General features: G+C 42.1%; 1 protein-coding gene across 4 annotated transcripts in view; it reads right to left on the reverse strand.

The window, feature by feature from the left end:
• Positions 1-20934, reverse strand: part of MAP7 (microtubule associated protein 7) — a 204440-nt gene that overhangs the window by 175480 nt on the left and 8026 nt on the right. The window contains exon 1 of one of the 4 annotated variants that reach the window (XM_019479573.2): positions 13983-14619. The exons of the other annotated variants lie outside the window; for them this stretch is intronic. Coding sequence (XP_019335118.1) covers positions 13983-14118 — 136 coding nt within the window. The 5' untranslated portion in view covers positions 14119-14619. Of the gene's footprint in view, positions 1-13982; positions 14620-20934 lie in introns of those variants that run through there. 4 annotated transcript variants of the gene reach the window in all.

The raw sequence follows: 20934 nt of genomic DNA on the forward strand, positions 1-20934 counted from the left end.
TATATAGAATCTAAATACATGGGGGGGAAACTTACATTAGAATAAATACAGTAGCTAGAAGAGGGCTGAAGGGGAAAGGACTCAAACCTGTCAAATGAGAAGATTTAGAAGAAGAAACAAAATATGTTTGAAATGGACCTTAAAATTACAGATTCAATGCTGGCCTCTATTGCATACAAACCCAGAATTAAAATCAAGACTAGGTGCACATAATGTTTATTTGCTTCAAAACAAAACAACAACAACAAAAAACCCCACAGTTCAATTTAAACCATTAGTTTAGTTATGGCATGACAAGCAGTCATGCTACTTCCTCCTCAAGAAAACGACAGAGAAGGAAGAAGATTGGCTGCTGGTACCTACCAAACCATGATCATTCAAAAGTTTGCCTTAAAGAGTCATTATAACACAAATATTTATGAAGTGCAATTTGTTAATTCAGTTAAAAAAAAAAAAATCACACTGATTACCTCTAGGGTTCTTAACAAGAGGTGGGAAGGATATCTGTCATGACCATCTTGTTCTTCCATATTGCTGAATAGTAGGGAATCCTGGCTAGATGAGTGAGAGCTGTCAGAGATCTTCCATTGTGGAGAAAGTTAAGGACTACTGATCTTTGTGACACTGGACAAATGAAAAATTGTAACAATAAAATAAATTCGAGCTATAATGTAATAATTCTGGAAGCCAGTCCAAAGAAAAATAGCACTCTGCCTAGAGGCAGCAAAGTCAAATACTCATAACTGCTAGGTTTGCAGTCTATGATGAATATAGTGCAGAGATAAGGGAAAGAAAACCTATTTTATACTTGTGTCTCTGTCCTTTAAAAATGGTTACAGTTATCACCTATATTGTGTAATCTCCATAGACAGGGCAGTTGCTTGGTAGAATATTTCAAAACAAGTGAGGATCTTCCTTTTATATTTCTATTAATCTGGAAATTGTACCCATCAGGCTGGTATTGACAAGCAATATAGCGTACCCCTAACAACACAAAGGATAAGAAGAGAAGATCTATCTGCAATACATAAACTTGAAGAAATCATATTTTTAAAGACTTCTTTGTGGCCTCTGAACTACTGAAACAGAAACCCCAGTTTTAGTAGGTATCATGAGACTCCTACAGTTGACAGGTCAGGATAATTCAATAGTTCATGCATTGGGTCTATTTTCATAGAATCATAGAAGTAGGGTCGGAAGGGACCTTGTAGATCCTCAAATCCGACCCCCGGCCTGGGCAGGAGGGAAACTGGGCTCAAGTGACCCCAGCCAGGTAGGCATCAAGCCACTTCTTAAAGACCCCCAGGGAAGAAGGCAGCACCACTTCCCTTGGAAGTTGGTTCCAGATCCTAGCCACCCTGACTGTGAAGTAGTTCTTACAGATGTCTAATCTGAACCTACTCTCCAACAACTTGTGGCCATTATTCCTTGTTATCCTGGGGGGCGCTAGGGGAAACAAGGTCTCCCCCAAACCCTTCTGGTCCCCCCTAGTGAGTTTATAGACAGTCACCAGGTCCCCCCTCAGCCTTCTCTTGTGAAGGCTGAACAGGTTCAGGTCCCATAGCCTCTCGTTGTAGGGTCTGCCCTGCTGTCCCCGGATCATGCGAGTGGCCCTCTTCTGGACCCTCTCAATGTTGTCCACATTCCTCCTGAAGTGCAGCGCCCAGAACTGGACACAGTACTCCAGCTGTGGCCTGACCAGTGTCGCATAGAGGGGGAGGATCACCTCCTTGGCCCTACTTGAGATGCACCTGTGGATGCACGATAGGGTCCAGTTAGCCCTGCCGACCGTGACCTCGCATTGTCGGCCCATGTTCATTTTGGAGTCAATGATGACTCCAAGATCCCTTTCTGCCTTCGTGCTCTCAAGAAGGGAGTTTCCCATCTTATAAGTGTGCTGCCGGTTACTACTGCCTAAGTGCAGCACCCTGCACTTGTCAGTATTGAAACGCATCCTGTTTTTGTTAGCCCACCCCTGCAACCTATCCAGGTCTTTCTGCAGTCTTTCCCTTCCTACTAGCATGCCCACTTCACCCCAAATTTTGGTATCATCAGCAAATTTGAACAGGTTGCTTTTCACCCCGTTGTCCAAATCGCTGGTAAAAAAGTTGAACAGCACGGGCCCAAGGACCGAGCTCTGGGGGACCCCACTGCCCACTTTTCCCCAGGTCGAATATGACCCGTCCACCACCACCCTCTGAGTACGACCCTTCAGCCAATTAGCAATCCATCTGACCGCGTAGGCATCGATGCCACAGTCGCCTACTTTTTTAATGAGGATGGGGTGGGAGACAGTGTCAAAGGTCTCGTTGAAGTCCAGAAAGACTACATCCACGGCAACACCTGCATCCAATGCTTTTGTGACCTGATCGTAAAAGGCAATCAGGTTGGTCTGACATGACCTGCCCCTAACGAAACCATGGTGGTTGCCCTTGAGCATCATCCCCAATGCCGGCCCATCACAGATGTGCTCTTTGATGATCTTCTCAAAAAGTTTCCCCAGGATTTTCTTTTCCCAATAGCAGTGGATTTAAAAAGTGTTCCCTTCCCACTTCCCCCTCAGTCAGATTTATTTTCCTCTTTCTCCACATGTTTCTTATTTGAGTTTTGTTGACTTAAGAAGATAAGGAGAGACATAGTTATCAAAGGGCTATGGACTGGAAAGGCAGAACAAAATTAGAGAATCCAGAAGGAAAATGTACCACCCAAATTAGACTGCTTTACTGGTCTAATACTTTATGACTGCTTTATGTGTCTACTACTCATACGAAGATGCCCAACAGACCCAACAGGTCTGTCAGTTTGCATGTCGTGGCTGTAGAATTCAAGTTCATGCTTCTTGTTTCATGTTGAAGCTTTAGTAATACTGATAGTGGAGGGGGAAAAATAGTTTGTATAGAGTAAAAAAGAGCCAACAACAGGCCATGAGTAAAAGAGAGGTTCTCTCTCTTTCTCTTTTTTTTTTTTTTAAAATACAAGATAAAAACAAAGCTCTTACTTTAAAACAAACAATCTTAACAAATTATCATTCCTTCCAGGAGTTGATTATTACTCTGGGCTGGAATAATCTAGTAGTTACATGAAAAGTATGTACATAAATTGAACCATGAGACAGCTACAGGTCTGTGCTAGCACTGATACATGACAGTGTTGCAGCTTACTGATGCAGTCTAGACTCCATAACTAACATTGATAATCAAGAAATCATGTGACCCTGCCAAGCTGCAATGAGCTCTGTACATGCAGGACATACAGGAGCTCTAGATTATTGCAGCCATTACAAGCAAGTTAGCAGTTAAAAGGGGAAAGTAAAAGCTATGTATTCAAGTGCTACACCTCCAAAACAAATAGTAAAAAGAGAAACAAACCCTGTATGCTTCTTTGTAAAATGTGAAATGGACCTTTCTCAATAATTAAATTATTAAATGTATAGCAACATGCACTGGAAAAGCCATAAGACCTTATCACTCATCTGGCTATTCTACTGTGGTCATAGTCATCCTTATAAACCACACGAACACATGCACATGTGTACACACACACACACACACACAGCTCCACTAAAAGAGCCGTTAAACATAACTTCAATTTTTAAGTGGTGAAATAAATCTCTTTCCTCTGACTAATAAAATGTGAAGCTCTTGAATTTAAAAAAATCTTTAATTTCATCTGTGATATTAAATTAGCAAAATAAGAACAGCCAAATCATAGCTGTAATTTGTTCCATTTTATGACCAGGAGTGTTTCTGAGTCTCTTGACAAATCGCTAGGGTAGCTTATAGTGAGATAACATTTGGGTTCTTCTGCACCAAAGAATTATTATTCAGCTTGAACGTTTTCTCTATCAGTGATTCTGATAATGGTATAGACAAATTTTCTTCAGTTCCTTTCACTTAGAATTCTTAGTTCATAAATACAAGAAAAACAAGTTCTCCTAAGTTTTGAGGTGGAGATTGTGTTTAAAGGGGGGGAAAGGTACAAAAAAGGACTTGGGTGTGTCAAGGCAGGAAAGACAACAGCTCTATTTCATAGCTAAAATAAAGAACAGGGACTGCAATATCATCTAATCAACCAGATAAAAATCAGCACTCCTCTGGTACTCCCATAACATAGTAGAGCACTTAAATTTTTAATGATATTTTTTAATTATGTGATATTATTACATCTGTGAAGAAAGCCTTCAAACCAGGTCTAAAATGAACACTGGTTCCAAGACCTTCTTGATAAATACAACCACGCCAGAGAACCCAATCACCGTATGTGCCTCTTGTAAAACTTGGTTTTGTTACAGAACAGTTAAAGTTCTATTTACACTATGTAAAATTAAATTGTGCCCTAACTAAGTACTCCAACTTTGCCATACGTAAAGTAGTTGAGATATGTTCTAAGAAATTTGAACTACTTCTATTCATCTATTCAAATACTCACTCTGAAGTCTACTGATATTATTTTTCTTCACATAGACTGTTTTGTCATAAAAACAAACTATTCTGAGACTATGGACATATTTTAAGATCTTGACTAGAATACCCCCTCACTGCAGACACAGATTTAGAAAGTGAGACGCAAGAAAAAGGTGACAAGACTTTAAAATCATGTGCGACTCTAACCTGGACAGCACCCATTCATTAATCAAGATACAAATGTGAAACACACAAGTATTAAAAACAATAATCCAGTTCATCTCTAAGTGGAGTGCTTTGTAACATAAATGATTTCAGTGAGTACAGTTATTCTAAATGCCCACATAGTAACACAACTACATAACCTCAGATTATTTTTGCCACGTGAGTGATCAGGGAAGTTTGAACCAAGGGCAGATTAACAGCAGAAATCTTTTCACTTGAGCTAACATATCAACTTGTAACAGATGTAGGATGTTGGAATCTACGTGGACCAGCCTTCAGAGGACATAGCACACACTGGACAGTGGATTATGCAGTTATGTTCAGAGATCAACAGAATTTTGACTATCAAAGTATCCTGGGTTGTGAGCAACATGGTATAGTGGCTGGATGATTACAAACATGCTAAAGTGCATAGATTTGGTACATTTACTGTAAAGTGAGTATGGCCAACTGATAACACTTAATTCATTGGCTCCACAATGCTGGAAATATTTTGTTCTTTTTCCAGTTATACCTGCTATGATCTCACATAAAACTCTATTTTTACATTACAAAAATAATTTAGGACTTGTCATATTGGATCAGACCAGGGATTCCAGTATTCTGTTGCCCATAGTGGCCAATCCCAAATGCCATGTAAGAAAGCATTATTGAGTAAGAGCTTACCATAAAAAAGCTCTTCTTAGTCATCAATACCCAATGATTGGCATATACTTGAAAATATTAGGGCACATATCCCCTTCTTGAGCTACTGAGATTCATTTACTTCAGGGGTGGCAAAGATATAGCCCATGAAGCCATATCATCCATTCCCTGGCACTGGCCCTGGGTCCAAGTACATCTACATATAGTACATGGACTTGCCCTCTACCACATGCAGCACTTGCTCCAAGATCCACGCTGCATGCAGCACTTAAGCGGAACCAGACCAGATCTCCCCTTCTTCCCCCCGCATGCTGGATCTAGGGCCCACTCCTTCCAGTCTTGAATGCATGGTAAATGTAGCACAGGCCCAGCCCAGCCCAGGTAGAGCAGACCCTGGATCCAGCATGTAGGGGAGAGTGGTCCATGTGTCCCCGCATCCTAGCAGCTCAAGTCCCAAACCAGTCAGAGCAGGCAGTACGGGCCCAGGGCAGAGGGAGAAATGTCCATGGGCCTGATTTGGCCCAAAGGGTCAGCCCCGCACCATTTATCTGGCCCATGGACCATCCCACACTCATGGGGCCAGACGAGTTTGATGTCCCCGATTTTCTTCTTTTAAATATTTTCCTTTAAAATGCCAGCTGTATTACCACCCGAGCAGGCTAAAAACATGTCCTTGGACAGTAGCTGGGGTGGAAAAGTGCTGAGAGATATTTACAGCTGTCAGAACAATGAGGAAGAACAGAATCTATGATCTCCCAAATCCTAGCCAGCGCATTTCCCCCTAGACCACAGGGTATTCTGCAGGAAGCGTTCAGGTTCGTCTCATTCCTCTCCGTAACTTTGCTACTGAATGTGCAAGTGTCATACAAAGAGTTTGACACTTGGCTGCTGAACCAAATGCAGCATTTGGCAGCTGTTTGAGGCCACATGCAGCAAGTTGGAGGACTTGGATGAAGTAAATAGCCCTGATCAGAAAAAAAAAAACCCCCACAATCAAATGCATCACTACTGTTGCAGAAGTCAAGGACTGAGTCAGCACAGAGACTGAACTGTCTTCCTTAGTTTTGGCTAGAGACACAGACTCAGCAGTGTTGGATAAGCTTACATTTCCACACCCCATGCTCAACCTGTTCTCTGGTTTCAGTTTCCAGGACTATCAGTTTAGTGCTGTTGAAAGGTGCCAGATTCCCATCTATTTCACCTCCCAGCCTCATCTTTGCCCAAGTCAATACATGGGTAGAAGAGGCCAATTAAATTAAAAATTAGACTGACAAGATATAAGAAGTAACAGGTATCCTCCCCTTTATCTTAACACATACAGAACAATGAGACTAAAGGTATAAACAGTTGTATTGTAAGAAATCTCTCTAATCTCCCTGATGAGTAAAGCTTGTAATGCTTGTATTTCAACTGGGTGGGGGTGGAAGGAGTAGCCATCTAGTCATCAGAAGCAAAAATCTGTGATGTTGATGGACATCACCGCCATGCACTAAATGGGAGGGGCCCTTTTCTTGTCCGTTTTCAAGACAAGAGAGAATCAGTGCGATTGTTCAGAGACCTAAAACACATTTGACTGGCACTGGCATTAGCCGCTCTACTAACTCAGCAGATTAAAGGAACTCTCCCTTAATGAGTTTTAAATAATCAAGCAGGTGAAGAAGGCTTTGAGAGATATTTTAAATGGAGCTTTTATTCACTTACCATTAACATTTCAAAATTACAAAGTAGGTACTTGAACAATTAACTATTCCAATTCGCAGTCTAGAAATATGGATACAAAACTCTGCAGGTGGTCTCAAAACTACCAGCTGCAAAAGGCACCACCTTTTCAGTTAGGGTACGTAAAGGTCTCATTATTTCTAAGACTGACTTTTTGTACCCGACTTTTATTACATTGAAAATAAAGTCCTCATGAAAAAGGTCTGTTCACAAACAGGCAGAACCGGCAAATTAGAGAAAAAAGGACACACAGTCCTCAGACTTACAACACAAGTGGTTCCTGAAAAGTCAAAACGTCGTAACTCAGAACCAATTTTCCCATAGGAACAATGTTATAAATGGGGAATTGGTTCCTTTATGATGGTTGACGCAGCTGCGTCCAGCTAGCAAGTCTGCTGTGATGTAGGCAAGGAGGGAGAGAAGGGGTGTGGGGAGGGATTGGAGCTAAGGCTGGGCCTGGGGCTGGGGCAAGCGCTGCCCAGGGAGGGGGCAAGGTGGCTCGTGCCATTGTGCACTGCCGGTCCAGGAGCTGCTCATGTGGTGGCTTGTTCAGAGGCTCACACCACTGCTCCGGCCACCGGTCTGGGAGGGCACAGGGCGGGGGCATGTGCCCCAGGATCTGCGTGGGGCAGGGGCTGCTCTCCAGGCAGAAAGCCCTGAGCGGGGACTATGCTCCCCCGCCACTTGCCCAGCTGGTGCGAGACTGAGCTGCTGCGCTGCCTCTGGACAAGCAGCATGCAGCAGCAGCAGGAGCTGGCCCATCCTCCCTGCGCCTCCCAGACAAGCAGTGGCTTCACCCCGGCTGGGCAAGCAGCAGCAGCACCCGGGGGGGGGGGGGAGGAGTTGCATCCAGATTGGGACAGAGCAGGGGGCTATGGGGGTCTGCAGCGAGTTTGAGTGGCACATGTCCCCCCATGCCCTGCCGACGATCACCCAACCGGGGTGAAGCCGCTGCTCGTCCAGGAGTCACGAGGAGGCCGAGGCTGGCTCCTGCTGCTGTGTGCCACTTGTCTGAGCCACTGCACTGCCCAGTTTCATGCTGACCCCACACCAGGTGGGCAACTAGTGGGGGGGCATAGCCCCTGCTCCCAGCACCTTTCACGCAGAATGCAGCCCCGGTCCCATCCGCCCCACGCAAATCCTGGGGCACATGCCCCTGCCCAATGCCCTCCCGGACCAGAGGCAGGAGCAGGGGTGAGAGCAGCTGGACAAGCCACCACACAAGCAGATCCCGGACCGGTAGCGTAAGCCATCCCACCCTCTCCCTGGGCAGCGCTTGCCTCAGCCCTAGTCCCTCCCTCGCTGCTTGGGTGTTGATCTGCCCCCCCACCACAACAGACTTACCAGCTGGATGAGTTGTGTCGATCATCATAAAGGCAAAACCAGCGTGAGAACCTCAAAACAGGGTGTAAATTTACAAATGTCATAAATGCCATTTGTCATAACTCAAAAAGTTGTAAGTCAAGGAACCTGTCGAAGGTAAACTGTGCTACAAGTACATATGTGACTTTAGGAGACCAATCAGGCCACAAGTCATATGTTAAAAAGATTAATACAAAAGGAGCATAATTCAGTATTAGTCTTCATGAATATCCTGGCAGCATTACAGAACAGAGCCATAGTCATTTATAGTTTTCACTCACATAAGTCATTAGATGTTCAAGACAAACACAAGCCTGGTGGTTTGGGGGAACTATACAGCTATAAAGCGTGTAATTCTGTGAGCACTTTTATCTGGTCACATATACTTGGAGCATAGGACCAAGTGCTTGAAAGCTGGTAACTAGGGACCTACGAATTCGAGGTTTCGTGAAATCTGGGCAATGCCCACGAAATCTGAGGTCACCAGGGCGGCAGGAGGAGGGGAAGGGTTGGTCCACTTGAAGGACTACAGGCAAGATGGGTGCCACCCCCACTCCTTGTTGATGACTAGCTGCGAGAGCTTCCCATCATGTGGTCCCACCCCTCTCTACCATTCAGCAGTGAGGGGCAGGGCTGCATGACAAACAACCAATCAGCATGAGGAGTAGGGGCCACCAGGGCCCCTTGGTCAATCAGAGGCATGGCGGGGGGAGCCCCCTGGGCTCCACACATGAAATAGCTGCTCGGGCCTGCATTCTGCCCACAAAATTAGGGGGCAGCCCCTGCAAATTAGGTAGGTCCCTACTGATAACAAAAAGAAAGCATTTCAAGCAAGTTGTAAGACTTACAACTGCATGTGGTCTTATGCAGTGGGTGTCTCTGTATCACTAGCAGGTTATCAGTATTTTCTGTTCTCCTATGTCACTATCAGAATATGAAAATGAAGAGTCTGATTTACAAACACAGCACAAAACTACAACTGCCTCAAAAAACTTACAATTCAAGCATATCAAATATGATACAAGGTGTCCACCAGTACAATACAGACCGAGAAAGTAAGATATCAAATGCGCAGAAGGGAGTCTATTCCCTCTCTTTACTTTCTGGAGTAAAGAACTTTCTCTGAGTTCTAGCCAAGTAGATTCTTTTTGAGAACGTAAATACAGTTGGACTTGTTTAAACATTTTGCTAATTTAAAAAAAAAAAAATATATATATATAGCACAGCTACAAATCTGACACTCACAGGTCTTCAACTTGAAGTTAAATGACACTCCTAGGCCTTCTGGCAAGTACTATTTTGTGGCTAAATTAGGATAGATTGTCAGAACGTAAAACTTTTTTTAGAGACTCTCATTCCAGTTGGAGGAATAAGTAGGAAAACTGGAGATTTAAGAACTAAGGTGAAATCATCCGAAGGGCTTATTTGAGATGCATGAGAAAAATCACCTGTTTAATGTTTGCCATCCCTACAGTTACTTAGCAGAAAGAACAAACAATAATGGCTGCTTATAGACGTGGGAGGAAAAAAAGCTAACCAACCAATCAAACCAGCACTTTATTTGCAGCTCAGGATGCCCCCGCACCAAGTGCAGTACATGCCCAAAAGTGACATTGCATTTGACCCAGCTCGCCCAACACAAGTTGGGTGAGCCAGGTCAAGCTAACACAATAGACTGTACCCTTCAGCAAGGCTTTTTTGGCCCTTTTATCTACTAGCTAATTAAATCAGCTTTAGACAGAACCACCCAATCTATACAGACACTGGGGAGCTGGGTCAAATAACATGCTTCCTATTCCCACTCTTGTAAAGAGCTGTTTTGGGGTTTTTTTCACATCTGTCAGTGCCCCATGAGACCAATTTCAGATTTATTTTAGACATAAGCTGATCCCACTAGGAAGCCGATACTGGATTCAAGCTCAGACTTTAACCTAAGTAAACAATGTATAGGATTTATCACCTGGGAGACTCCAAGGTAATACAAAATTGTTATTAGCTTCATGGAACCTGGATACCAGCACCACTTCCTACACGCTAGAGTTAAAAAGCAACACTAAAAAAAAAAAAAAAAAAAACTTTCAGATAAAACACAAGTCTTGCTCTAAGAGAAGGTCTAAACTTAGATACTTGGTTCATCTTTATGCATTCTTATTGTATACAGATTAGCTCAAAAATTCAGAGTTTAAAATAAAATACTATACCCTCCCCTATTAGACACGCATTTAAGTTCACTTTTATTTTTGGTCTTATTAGTACTTGCTTTGTTTAACAAATAGCCTGGTAGAAGATATGAAAGATATCAATCAACTACAGACAAAGGAAAGATGCAAAGTCCATCAGAACAAAAGGAAAAAGGAACAAGGAAAAGCTGTGTCTGAATGCCTACGGGGTGATATGCTTCCTGACATGAGACTCTTCTGAAAACACAACTATCCAGACTTCCAAGATATATATTAGAAAGCAGTAGCTGCATTACTAACTAGCCAGTACAGGCACCAAAAACAAGTAGTATAAAAAAGGTAAATAACTGGTACTGAATTCTAACAGAAGTACTGGGGTAGAGGAACCTTTGCAGGTTTTCACCGTTTCTTAGGTTTAAAAAAAAAAAGTGGGGGGAGGGTGGGTGCACACCAAGCATTTTCAATGCAACTATTTGTTTGCACTGAAAGAACAAACTCAAGGTCAATCAGACCTCTTCTCAAATTATATTATGCAAGGACACCAGCAGATGAAATACCTGCCCTCTGAAGCCAATTTACTGAAAGAATTACAATTTCAAACCATTTTGTATTCCCCCCTATTCTTTCCTAGACAATTGGAAAAATTACTTGACAACCTCCTATTTATAAACATACCAAGCTCACTATTATTAAAGTGACCTGCACTGTACACAAAAGGACAATATTTTGAATGTCCAGAGCAATTTCAAACCCTTTACTTAGCCTGATGAATTTTTAACTAAATTACTTCTTAAACCCACCATGACAAACACCCTGGCAAGTTTCATATGAAAATTATGAAACTATGGAAACTATGAAACTATGAAGTTGGAAAGCATTTTAAAAAGAGAGCACCATCACTGGTCTCAAAAACTAGATATGGAAAAAGGCCTATTAAGATTATTTTCCCCCATCTCACACTAAGATGATACTGACCTAGTATGTGCTAGAATGCATCTCAGTGCCTGAAAAAGTGCGTTGAGAACAGTTAATAAACCTAGTTATCAACTTTTTTAAAGCAAGCACTAGTAGAATGGTATCAAATGAACGGATTTCTGAACACACATCTAGACTGATCAAACCGCATGTTCCTGCCTAGTGCCATACTGGTACAATTTTACTACCTATCAGGTAGGTGAAGGAGAACACAAACCGAGACATCTGGATGTCATAGGCAATGCTTGGGGGGACATACCGGGGGGGGGGTACATGCCCCCTGAGATTGGCTGCTGCTGAAGCTGCCACCAGCATTTGTGGGCGGATGCTTCCCCCTTCGTTGTTGACGCGGCTGCTAGCGGTCCCCGCCTGCTGCTGCCAATACTGGCAGGCAGTCCCCACCATGGTGCCCCCCCAGGCTCGGGAGGCATCAGTCATTCATGCCGGATGTCATCTGACCAAGGATTCACAAGATAACCTACTGAGCACTCTGGGGTAAACTGTATTTTAGAGGCTTCATAAACCATTGTATATCTTCAGAGAACAGTTGGTGAAGAGCCACACTTCAAAAGGATATTTAACAATCCATCTTAAGTCATTTGCCATCAACTGACAGCATCCAAGACCAATTCAGAGGTAAGCTTCAAAAAGTCTGTCTTGCTAGAACCCAACTGCATGTACTTGTTAGTTTACATCCCATACTCCATGAAACATATTTATTTATACTCACAAATGAAATTTAGCAAAAAACCTACTTCAGCTACTCAGCAGGATGTGACTTTTACTCCAGCCAATTGGGGAAGTGAGAACTTAGGAGTTGCAAAAATTTTTCTGCCCCCTTCTGCTGGTTGATACAAATAGCATCAGATGTGCACAGGGCGCTTTTACATTACAGGAAGGAGAAATAATAATAAAGCACAATAAAAGGGCTAACAGGATTTAAAAAAATAGCAAACATGACAAAAATAGGGAAGTTATAAAATCATCTTGGATAACTACTGTGGGCTAGAGTCATACAAGCAAAGCAAGAAGATAAAAGGAGCTATTATCCTGAAAATCTAGCAAATTCCAGTAAAACAAAATAGAAACATGGAAGTTTCTCAACAAAGCCTTGTGTTGTTGAGTCTCAAATTCACTCAATAAGAGATGCAAAAAAATAGGTTCCTTAACATTAAGAAAAAGAAGAGTTATCGCCTAGAGCATATGAGGGTTTGTTCAACTATACAGTAGAGCAAATTGCCACATGCAAGACACTAACTTCAGTTATGTTAGAACTGGCTAGGAATATAGTATACTGTTGTGAAGCTCAGATCTGTCAGAGGTCTTGATCATCTCCAAGAAAGATTGCTAGCTATGAAATAGTTCAAACTTGAACAATTTCAAAGCCAGCTAGCTATTCAAGAAGCTATTCACTGTTAAACCACATCACCCTAAATACATTCTCCCACTATACATATGATATTTAAATACATGTCTGCTCGTCTCTTCTTTTCAACTATGTAACCAAACACACAAAAAATGATAACCTAAATTTTAATTGATTCAAAGTTATCAAGTTGCATTTTTGTTGATAAATTAAGGGGGTGGGAGACTGTTACGATAACTGTTTCATTTGTTACCAGAATAAGATAAAAAGGAAAATGTCATGTATTGAGGAAATCCCCTGAGCACGCAGAGAGAATTAAAACTGTGAGGATGCCAACTTAAAATTCCAGTCACAATTCAAAAGGTGCAGGGCTGGTGTCACACTAACAGAATTTAAATCCTAGGAGTCCAGGCCGAAGACATTAATTATACAATGCAAGATATACTGTCATTACACACACTTGCTAGATCTGTTATAATCAAACACTTAAACCTCAAATATACATAGAATTTATCTTCAGCGGGTACCACTTGATGGGAGATGCCTCATTTTCAGTTGCCGACTCACCAAAAGTTATGGTATTCGAATGTGTCATTCTCCCTGCTTCCCCTCCCCAGCCTAAGGCACTCCATACCCATGGACCCACAGAAATGCAGTAAGTTTCACATAGTCTTTGCCAATGCTGACTTCCACATAAGCTGCTATGGGACTCATGTATCTAAAAAAAAAAAAATGAAGCTGTTATGGGCTTGAAAAGATATCTATCAGAAAGTACACACTATAAAATAAGTAACTGGATCCGTATAGAGAAGGCAGATGCGTCCACTTATTTGCTAAGACTCTAATTTGTAACTAACAATGGGATAACAACTAAAAAAAAAAGTCAGTTTAGTAACTACTTAACTATCTTTAAAACAAATCTACTTGGATAGTAATCCAGCTGATTCAATTCTACCTATAATGTGCTTTTCTACACATATAATTGACAAATCGCATTGGTAAGTCAGAACCCACTCTATGGCATGCAGAACAGCGAGGAAAGCATACTGTTTTCTGTGCAGTATATACTGCGCACAGCACTGGGTCTACTGTATAACTAAGGCATACCGTTCAGTCGCTTGGAATTTCCATTCTTTTGCTGCTCATCATCTTCCTCATTAATAGTAAATAAACCAGGGGGATTTGGTCTTGCACTTGTCTTCTTCAATCTCTCTTGATGGATAGCAGTAGATGAACCAGGCATGGTGACGTTCCCTCTTGCTTATTAGGGAGAAAAAAAAAAAAAAAAAGCAACTGCAGCCCGAGCAGCAGCTAGCTGCAAAGCTGCCTGTTCATTTGAGCATTTGTAATAGATCCCCTATGGATAAGTGGTGTGCAAACAGCTGACAAATACCAACATCCACTTGGCAGCTGAGACTGCAGTTTCCCCACCTTGAAGAAAAACCCTAATGTGTTAAAGGCACATTGGTTTGCCTTAACCTGTTTGATCAGATCCAAGCCCACAGCTTCTCCTTCTTGCTGCAGCACCTTTTCTTCAATCTTCTTCCAGCCAGAGCACACTAAAATATTCAACACGCAACACAAGAGGAGAAAATATGATACGCCACTGTTACCAGTTGCCCTGACAACAGTGACATATCCCAATCAAAGGAGGTCTATGAATGTTGTCCTCTCGGCTCCAGAAAGCAGTCTGCCGGAATGCTTGCTCCCGTCTGCTTGCGAAGGGTTACAGTGCAAAAGCGCTGGATCCACCTAGTCGACTGGGCTGCTCCTTCCCTCCTCCTCCCCCCCAGTGGCAGGAGGATGGAGTTCTGCTTGCACAAGCAGATGAGCTTTAGGCATGAGCCTGCATTTTGTTATTCCCGTTTCCAGTCCCCAGACTAATCCAAACTAAAGCAAGGAGGGAGAGAGTTTTCCCTCCTCCCCTCCCTTACCAGCTTAAGCAGCATTTCATACCTTTGGCAATATAAGCATCTACACCCACAATTACTGGCAACTGCTGAATGATTTTTTTTTTCCTCATGGAACTTAGCATGTTGAATTTGTACCGACAGGGTAGGCCAATCGGATTACTCTCACGGTGAATATACAGCGAGCATTCCCTACTGCAGTGTCAGCTTTACAGCACAGAGGTCATTAACAAACACTTGCGCAAAAAGGATGGAAGATCATTCATTACACCCACCCAAGTTTTCCCATTTGGCAACGTTTCAGTCTGGATTCTCAGTAGCTAGCCACAATGGAGGGTTTGCTTGCACATAGATGCCCGCCTGATCGCCTCCTTTAAACAGTTTCTGCACGGAATTGTTCCCTGTCCTTTGTAAGAGCAGTGCCAATACCCAAAGCCCGGCCGAGCTGATGTTTTGCAGATAACTTCAGCCTCCTTTAATACTGCCACTACTTTCCAGCCTCAAACTAAAAGCACCATCATTATATTAAACGCCATTCATTTCTCCTCAAATGACAAAGTGGTCATATTCTAAGTTTCTAACGTTGCTAGATTCTCTTTTTTACTTCTTGAATTTCAGAATCAGAAGCTGCACTGCATCTGGTTTTAAATGCCCTCCCCAACTATAGCTAACATATATATATTAGGACATACCTTAATGAACAATTTGGTAACAGTACATGGCTCATATTGTCAAAGCAGATGATGCAATGCATGTTGTGTTATGGCTGCCTCACCAACAAGGTGGGAGGTTTATAGAAAGAAGGGCCAAACTGAAGGTTGCTCAAGGCACCGTACAACTTTACAAGCCTAGTGGTGACCTGGACTGCTCTTCGAGGTCAGGACACCATGAGTTCAGCAGAAGCCTCCGTTCTGTTCTCAAGCACAACAATCCTGGTTACCAGCGTAATTGAGGAAGTTAGACTGATGACATGTGTGTCAGGATCAGGTAGATGATGCTTTGTATTAAAGGGGACTGGCCAAAAGTAGAATAAAAGAAAGCAAGCAAGCTGACACAAATCATTCTTACCCAAGTAATTGTTCTTGCTACGTTTAAGGTTGCTTTTTCCAATATGAAGCAGCAATATTCAATCCCATTCACATACCATAACAAAAATGTATATAAATGTACATCAAGCTAGCATTGGTGAGTGTTGTCCTTGGTTTTTGTATCTTGCATGAATATTATGCTCAGCTAACATCAGTTTACAAAAACAGCCTACAAATTTAAAATGTGTATGAACAATACTAGAAAGGGGGATTAATGATGTCAATTCACTTTCTTTCAGGTTTAGAAAAAAGGCATTAAAAAGACTCCTGGTTCTTTTGAACAGTTTCATTTTGCAGGTGTTTTCAAAATCATTTGCTAAACAATCACCTATGATACCATATTCTTTTAGAAACATTACTTTAAAGATGCAGGATTGTTTGTAGCCGCAGCAAAAAGCCTAATGGTTGAATGGGCCACACAAGCCAAGGCACTTCTCAGTGTAGCTCCTTGTGGGATGCCGGAAGTTGGGGAAGTTGGCATTATTACTTCTCATGTTACCCTACTGAGGATATAAGAGAGCTGACAACTCTAAAGAGTTGACAAGGACAACTTTCACACATACTAAACACACATGTAAGAGGTGGAGAATAAAAAGTGTTCAACTAGAATAATGCGTCTAGGTACCAGAGATAGAAATAAGAATTACTGGGGGACACAGGGCAGTGTAGTGCAGGGGTGGCCAGCCAACCTGCGGCACGGGTGCTACAAGTGGCACAGGCAGCCTGTGTGTGTGGCACGTGGCAGATTGGGGAGGCAACAGGCAGCACAGAGGCAGGCAGGTAAGAGAAGAGAAAGTAGATCAAGCAGGGAGCACAGGGCAGGAAACAGAAAGCAGAGCAGCAGCTTGGTCGGGGAGCACAGGGTGAAGAGCAGAAAACTGAGCAGCAGACCAGTTAAGGGAAAGGGAGCAGAGTGGCACTTGGGGAGGGTGCAGAATTAATTTGCTGCACATCTGCAAAGAGGTTGGCTCCCATTGGTCTAGCAAACAGGTTACAGGAGGAGCCAGCAACCTATGGCCCGTGAGCCAGATACAGCCCACAGAGCCATTTGATCCAGTCTATAGACATTGGTTTTCAGCTTCCGGATTGACCCAGGTCAGTTCAGAGGCAGGCCAGCACTAGGACCTAACCACTGCCACAGCTTTTCCCCATGGTGGCAATGGCAGGCACTTTCCCACCTCTGACTCGAATAGAATCAAACCAGTCCACAGCCTGAAAAGGTTACAGGACTGGGAGTCACAAGAAACAGGCTCTAGTCCCACTCTGCCACTGATATATTGCATAACTATAGGCAACTCACTTTGACCTAGTTCCACAAAAGGACTTTAAGTTCTGGAGTACAATACTCAAAACCCAAGTGTAAGAGGTTAGGCACCTAAGTATTCACTAGCACAGTTCCCAAGAGTTTTGCTACTGGATACACCAGTCCCTCTGCAGCAAGGGAAGTACAGATATCGTAGTGCAGTGAACTCCACAGCACAGGGGAATGTTGCAAAGGGGATAGGTGGGATGGCATATCTCCTTGCCGCTAATCTCCCATGCCCAACTAGCCAGCTGTAGGTTGCCAACCAGTGGCCTAGAGCAATCACTAACAAAGTGGGAGACTTGAATTCAATACCCTGCTCAGCTTGACATTTCCCACATCCCCAATGAGACACATGCCTGGTTTAAAGCACTCTCCACACCTCCAGTAAGTCAGGCCTTTGTACAGCAAAAAACATAAGCTTCATGGGGTGAGAGCAGGAGCAAGTGCACACAAGAGGGAGCATCACTCCAGTCTTTTAGTTTGGTTTCTCATCTGGAAGTATGGGGGAGGGACAGAGAGTCCTGGATGCCAGTCCCTGAGTCCAAGTCTGTTTTGTTTATTTTATATAAGTGAACATAGGTAAGTGGACTTACCCATATAGGATCCCTAGCAGGGATCCATATGATACAGATACACACACATTATTATATTAATAATATAATATGGATCCCTGTTAGGGATATATATTATATAATATGGATCCCTGTTAAGATATTACATAGATTCATAGATTGTAAGGCTGGAAGGGACCTCGGGAGATCATCACATCCAGCCCCCCTGCACCAGGCAGGAAAGACAGGTGGAGTCAGGTGACCCCAGAAAGATGACTATCCTGTCTCTTCTTTTTTTGCAGAATGGGCATGGGAATAAAGAGGAATTCAGAGCCTGAGTATTACTGGCCGTATGTTGAAGGATGACATTTAGACTCCACTATGCTGTCAAGTTGCTGTTGCCATTATTTTCTTCACTGACTTAACTGCACCCTCTGGTTTATGAGGATTTTCGATTATTCTCCAAAGTGTCACCTCAGGACTTTCCTGCATTTTTTGTCCTGCTTTTTGCAACCTGGGGAAAGTCACCACCTCTCTGCTTCAGTTTCTATAAAATAGGATGGTATTTACTGCCAAGTGTGCCATGGATAAAGCACCTTGAAAATCTCTGGAAGAGCTTAATAAAATAACAATATTTTAGAAACTGGTCAGTTATTGAAGCCATAAGGAAAATTGATACCAAGTTGCCAAAATTAGAAATAGGAAAGAAGAATGGAGTTAAATATGAATCTAGTGCTTTTAAAAGAACACATTCAATCCCAATGATATTTTGTTCCTTTGGTATATTTATATATCTATGGTGGTTTGGGGGGGTTTTGGGGGTTTGTTTTTTTTTTTTTTTTAAAGTGATAGGTTAATTTTTCTTGTCAAGGGTGAAGGACAAGAGCACTCAGTGCCCAGAACTGGAGAAATGGCTACATAGGCAAGCAAAATAAATGTAGCTTTCCCTGTGCTCTTGGGACCTGATTAAAAACCAAATGAAATAAGTAAAAAGCGTCACTTTGACTTCAATGTATTACTTTAGATGAAAGGCTAAATCAAAGTAAAAATTGCTTTAACAAACACCGTCTTTTTTATTAGAGGTACAGTATACAACAGTAGTTCTAGGGCGCTGTGACCATCACTGGATGTATGTATGTATATGTATAAACTGCCTGTATTAGAGAACTTTTGAGAAAAATCTAGACTTCTATCCTGTGCTGCTTCAGGACAGGAAAGGCTGCTTGGAAAACCTGTATACAGGCAGTCCTCGACTTACAACGTTTCGCTCTTACATCATTTATAAATTGACACCCTGTTTCAACTTTATGATGTCAGTTTCAACTTACAATGCTTGACCTGATGCAACGCCACACCAGCAAACACCGTGTTGCTCATCTCCCTGGAGAGTATCTGTCTAAACTTCCTTGGACATTTTTCTTTAAAGAAAGCACACAAGATGCCAGAAAAACCTCCAGCCAAGAGCCCTTTAAAAAGTCCAGCAAAGTCACCTCAAATGAGTCCTTCCAAATCAACATGACTGCGATATACAAAATAAATACATTAATGTAGGTATATTACTCATCTATAATTGAGTGAGTACAAAATTCTGGGGTATTTTTGGTGAAAACAGAGTATCGAGCCTTGGTTCAGGAACCAATCCCCACTTGTAACCTTGTTTCTTTTGAGAAAAATCCATTCCGAGTTACAACATTTCAACCTAAGACGCAATTTTCAGGAACCAATTGTGTTGTAAGTCTGAGGACTGCCTGAATAAACCAAAAATGGGCCAATACTGTCTGGGTCATCTCTTACCAAAGGGAACCTAGGTGAAAGAGAACCAGCCAAACCTGTTACACAGACTTATTTCCTTCCTACACTGCAAAACCAGCATACCAAGAAGTGTTAAGACAAGTAGTCTGTCAGCCTATGTTGCCAATAAGGGAAAACAAGCAATTGGTATGTTGAATTAAAGCATTAATCATGTTGACATTTAATACATTTAAAACAAGATATGTCCCTAACATTACACCCACTCACTTAAAGCCTGCAGCACAGGAAAGGCTGAATGTTATCACATAAAATTTGTGAACCGCACGCTCTGAACCCAAACAATTCCATTTTTTCCCCAATAGGCTTTCAAACAGCCACAAGAGCAAAACTTTTAGGTGCTCGCATTTGAGAGCATTGCTATTTGCTTTTTTCTAAATGTTAATGTCATGTAAGTCTAAGAAAAAGTATAGCCAGATTTAAATGGATTTTTAGAACCCTAAAAATTTAAACTAAATGCTTTTCTAAATGTATATGATCTAATTTTTATAATTTCCAACAAAAGCACCTGATAAATGATTCAGTTAAGCTGTGCATCACTTGATCTAGGTGACCACATAATCTTATAGCTGTCCCTCATATTTAGCCTTCTCTCTCCTATTATTTATTAAACCCACTTCTTATATATTGGCATAACACCAGAAGGCGACCAATGTCCTAAAATAAGATTCTGATTTGCCTAGCATCCTGCCTGGGCTTTCTAGGCATTACCAAAATATAGAGGCAGATATCACCAAATGTAATGTAATATAATATAATGTAATGCATCTGTTCTTTTCTGTCCCACCACCTCATAAATTAGTCTGGATTCTTTATCTTCTTGTTAACATCAGCCAAGAGTCCTTAACCCGAGTCTGTACGGATATTTGTTTTTAAAATTGGGGCCCAGCGTTGAATTTCAAAATTTATGGTAATGTTACAGTGAAATTGTAGCAGTGATGATTCAGGAAAGGATTTGTTTGGTTGGTATCTTTTATTGGATCTAAAGTTAGACAAACTTTTGAGTGCAAAGCCTGCTTCTACACACAGAATATTAATGAATTCAAATCATTCCACTTATTTATGGTTGTAAACTGTTAGAAGCAAGAAGCACACTCTAGGTGCTATTCTAATCTATTCAACAAAAACAAGCTCTTCACCTCCAAAATGATTAAGGCCACTAGCAAACCAGAAGGCTTCCACTAGCTCTTCTGGGGGAAAACAAAAGACAGACAGACCAAGCAAAGCCAATGAACCATCATGCCCTGTTCTGACTCAGCTGATGCATACACCAGTGCAAAATGCATTTTTAGAGCCAGGAATCTTTGATCATTCTGCCCCAGAGATCTCTAAGAAAATTCAACACTTATTCTCAGATACACATAGCAAGCAAGCAAGAGAGAAAGACAGTTAATT

The sequence above is a fragment of the Alligator mississippiensis genome, chromosome 1, assembly GCF_030867095.1.
Source record: "Alligator mississippiensis isolate rAllMis1 chromosome 1, rAllMis1, whole genome shotgun sequence".
Classification (NCBI taxonomy): Eukaryota; Metazoa; Chordata; order Crocodylia; family Alligatoridae; genus Alligator; species Alligator mississippiensis.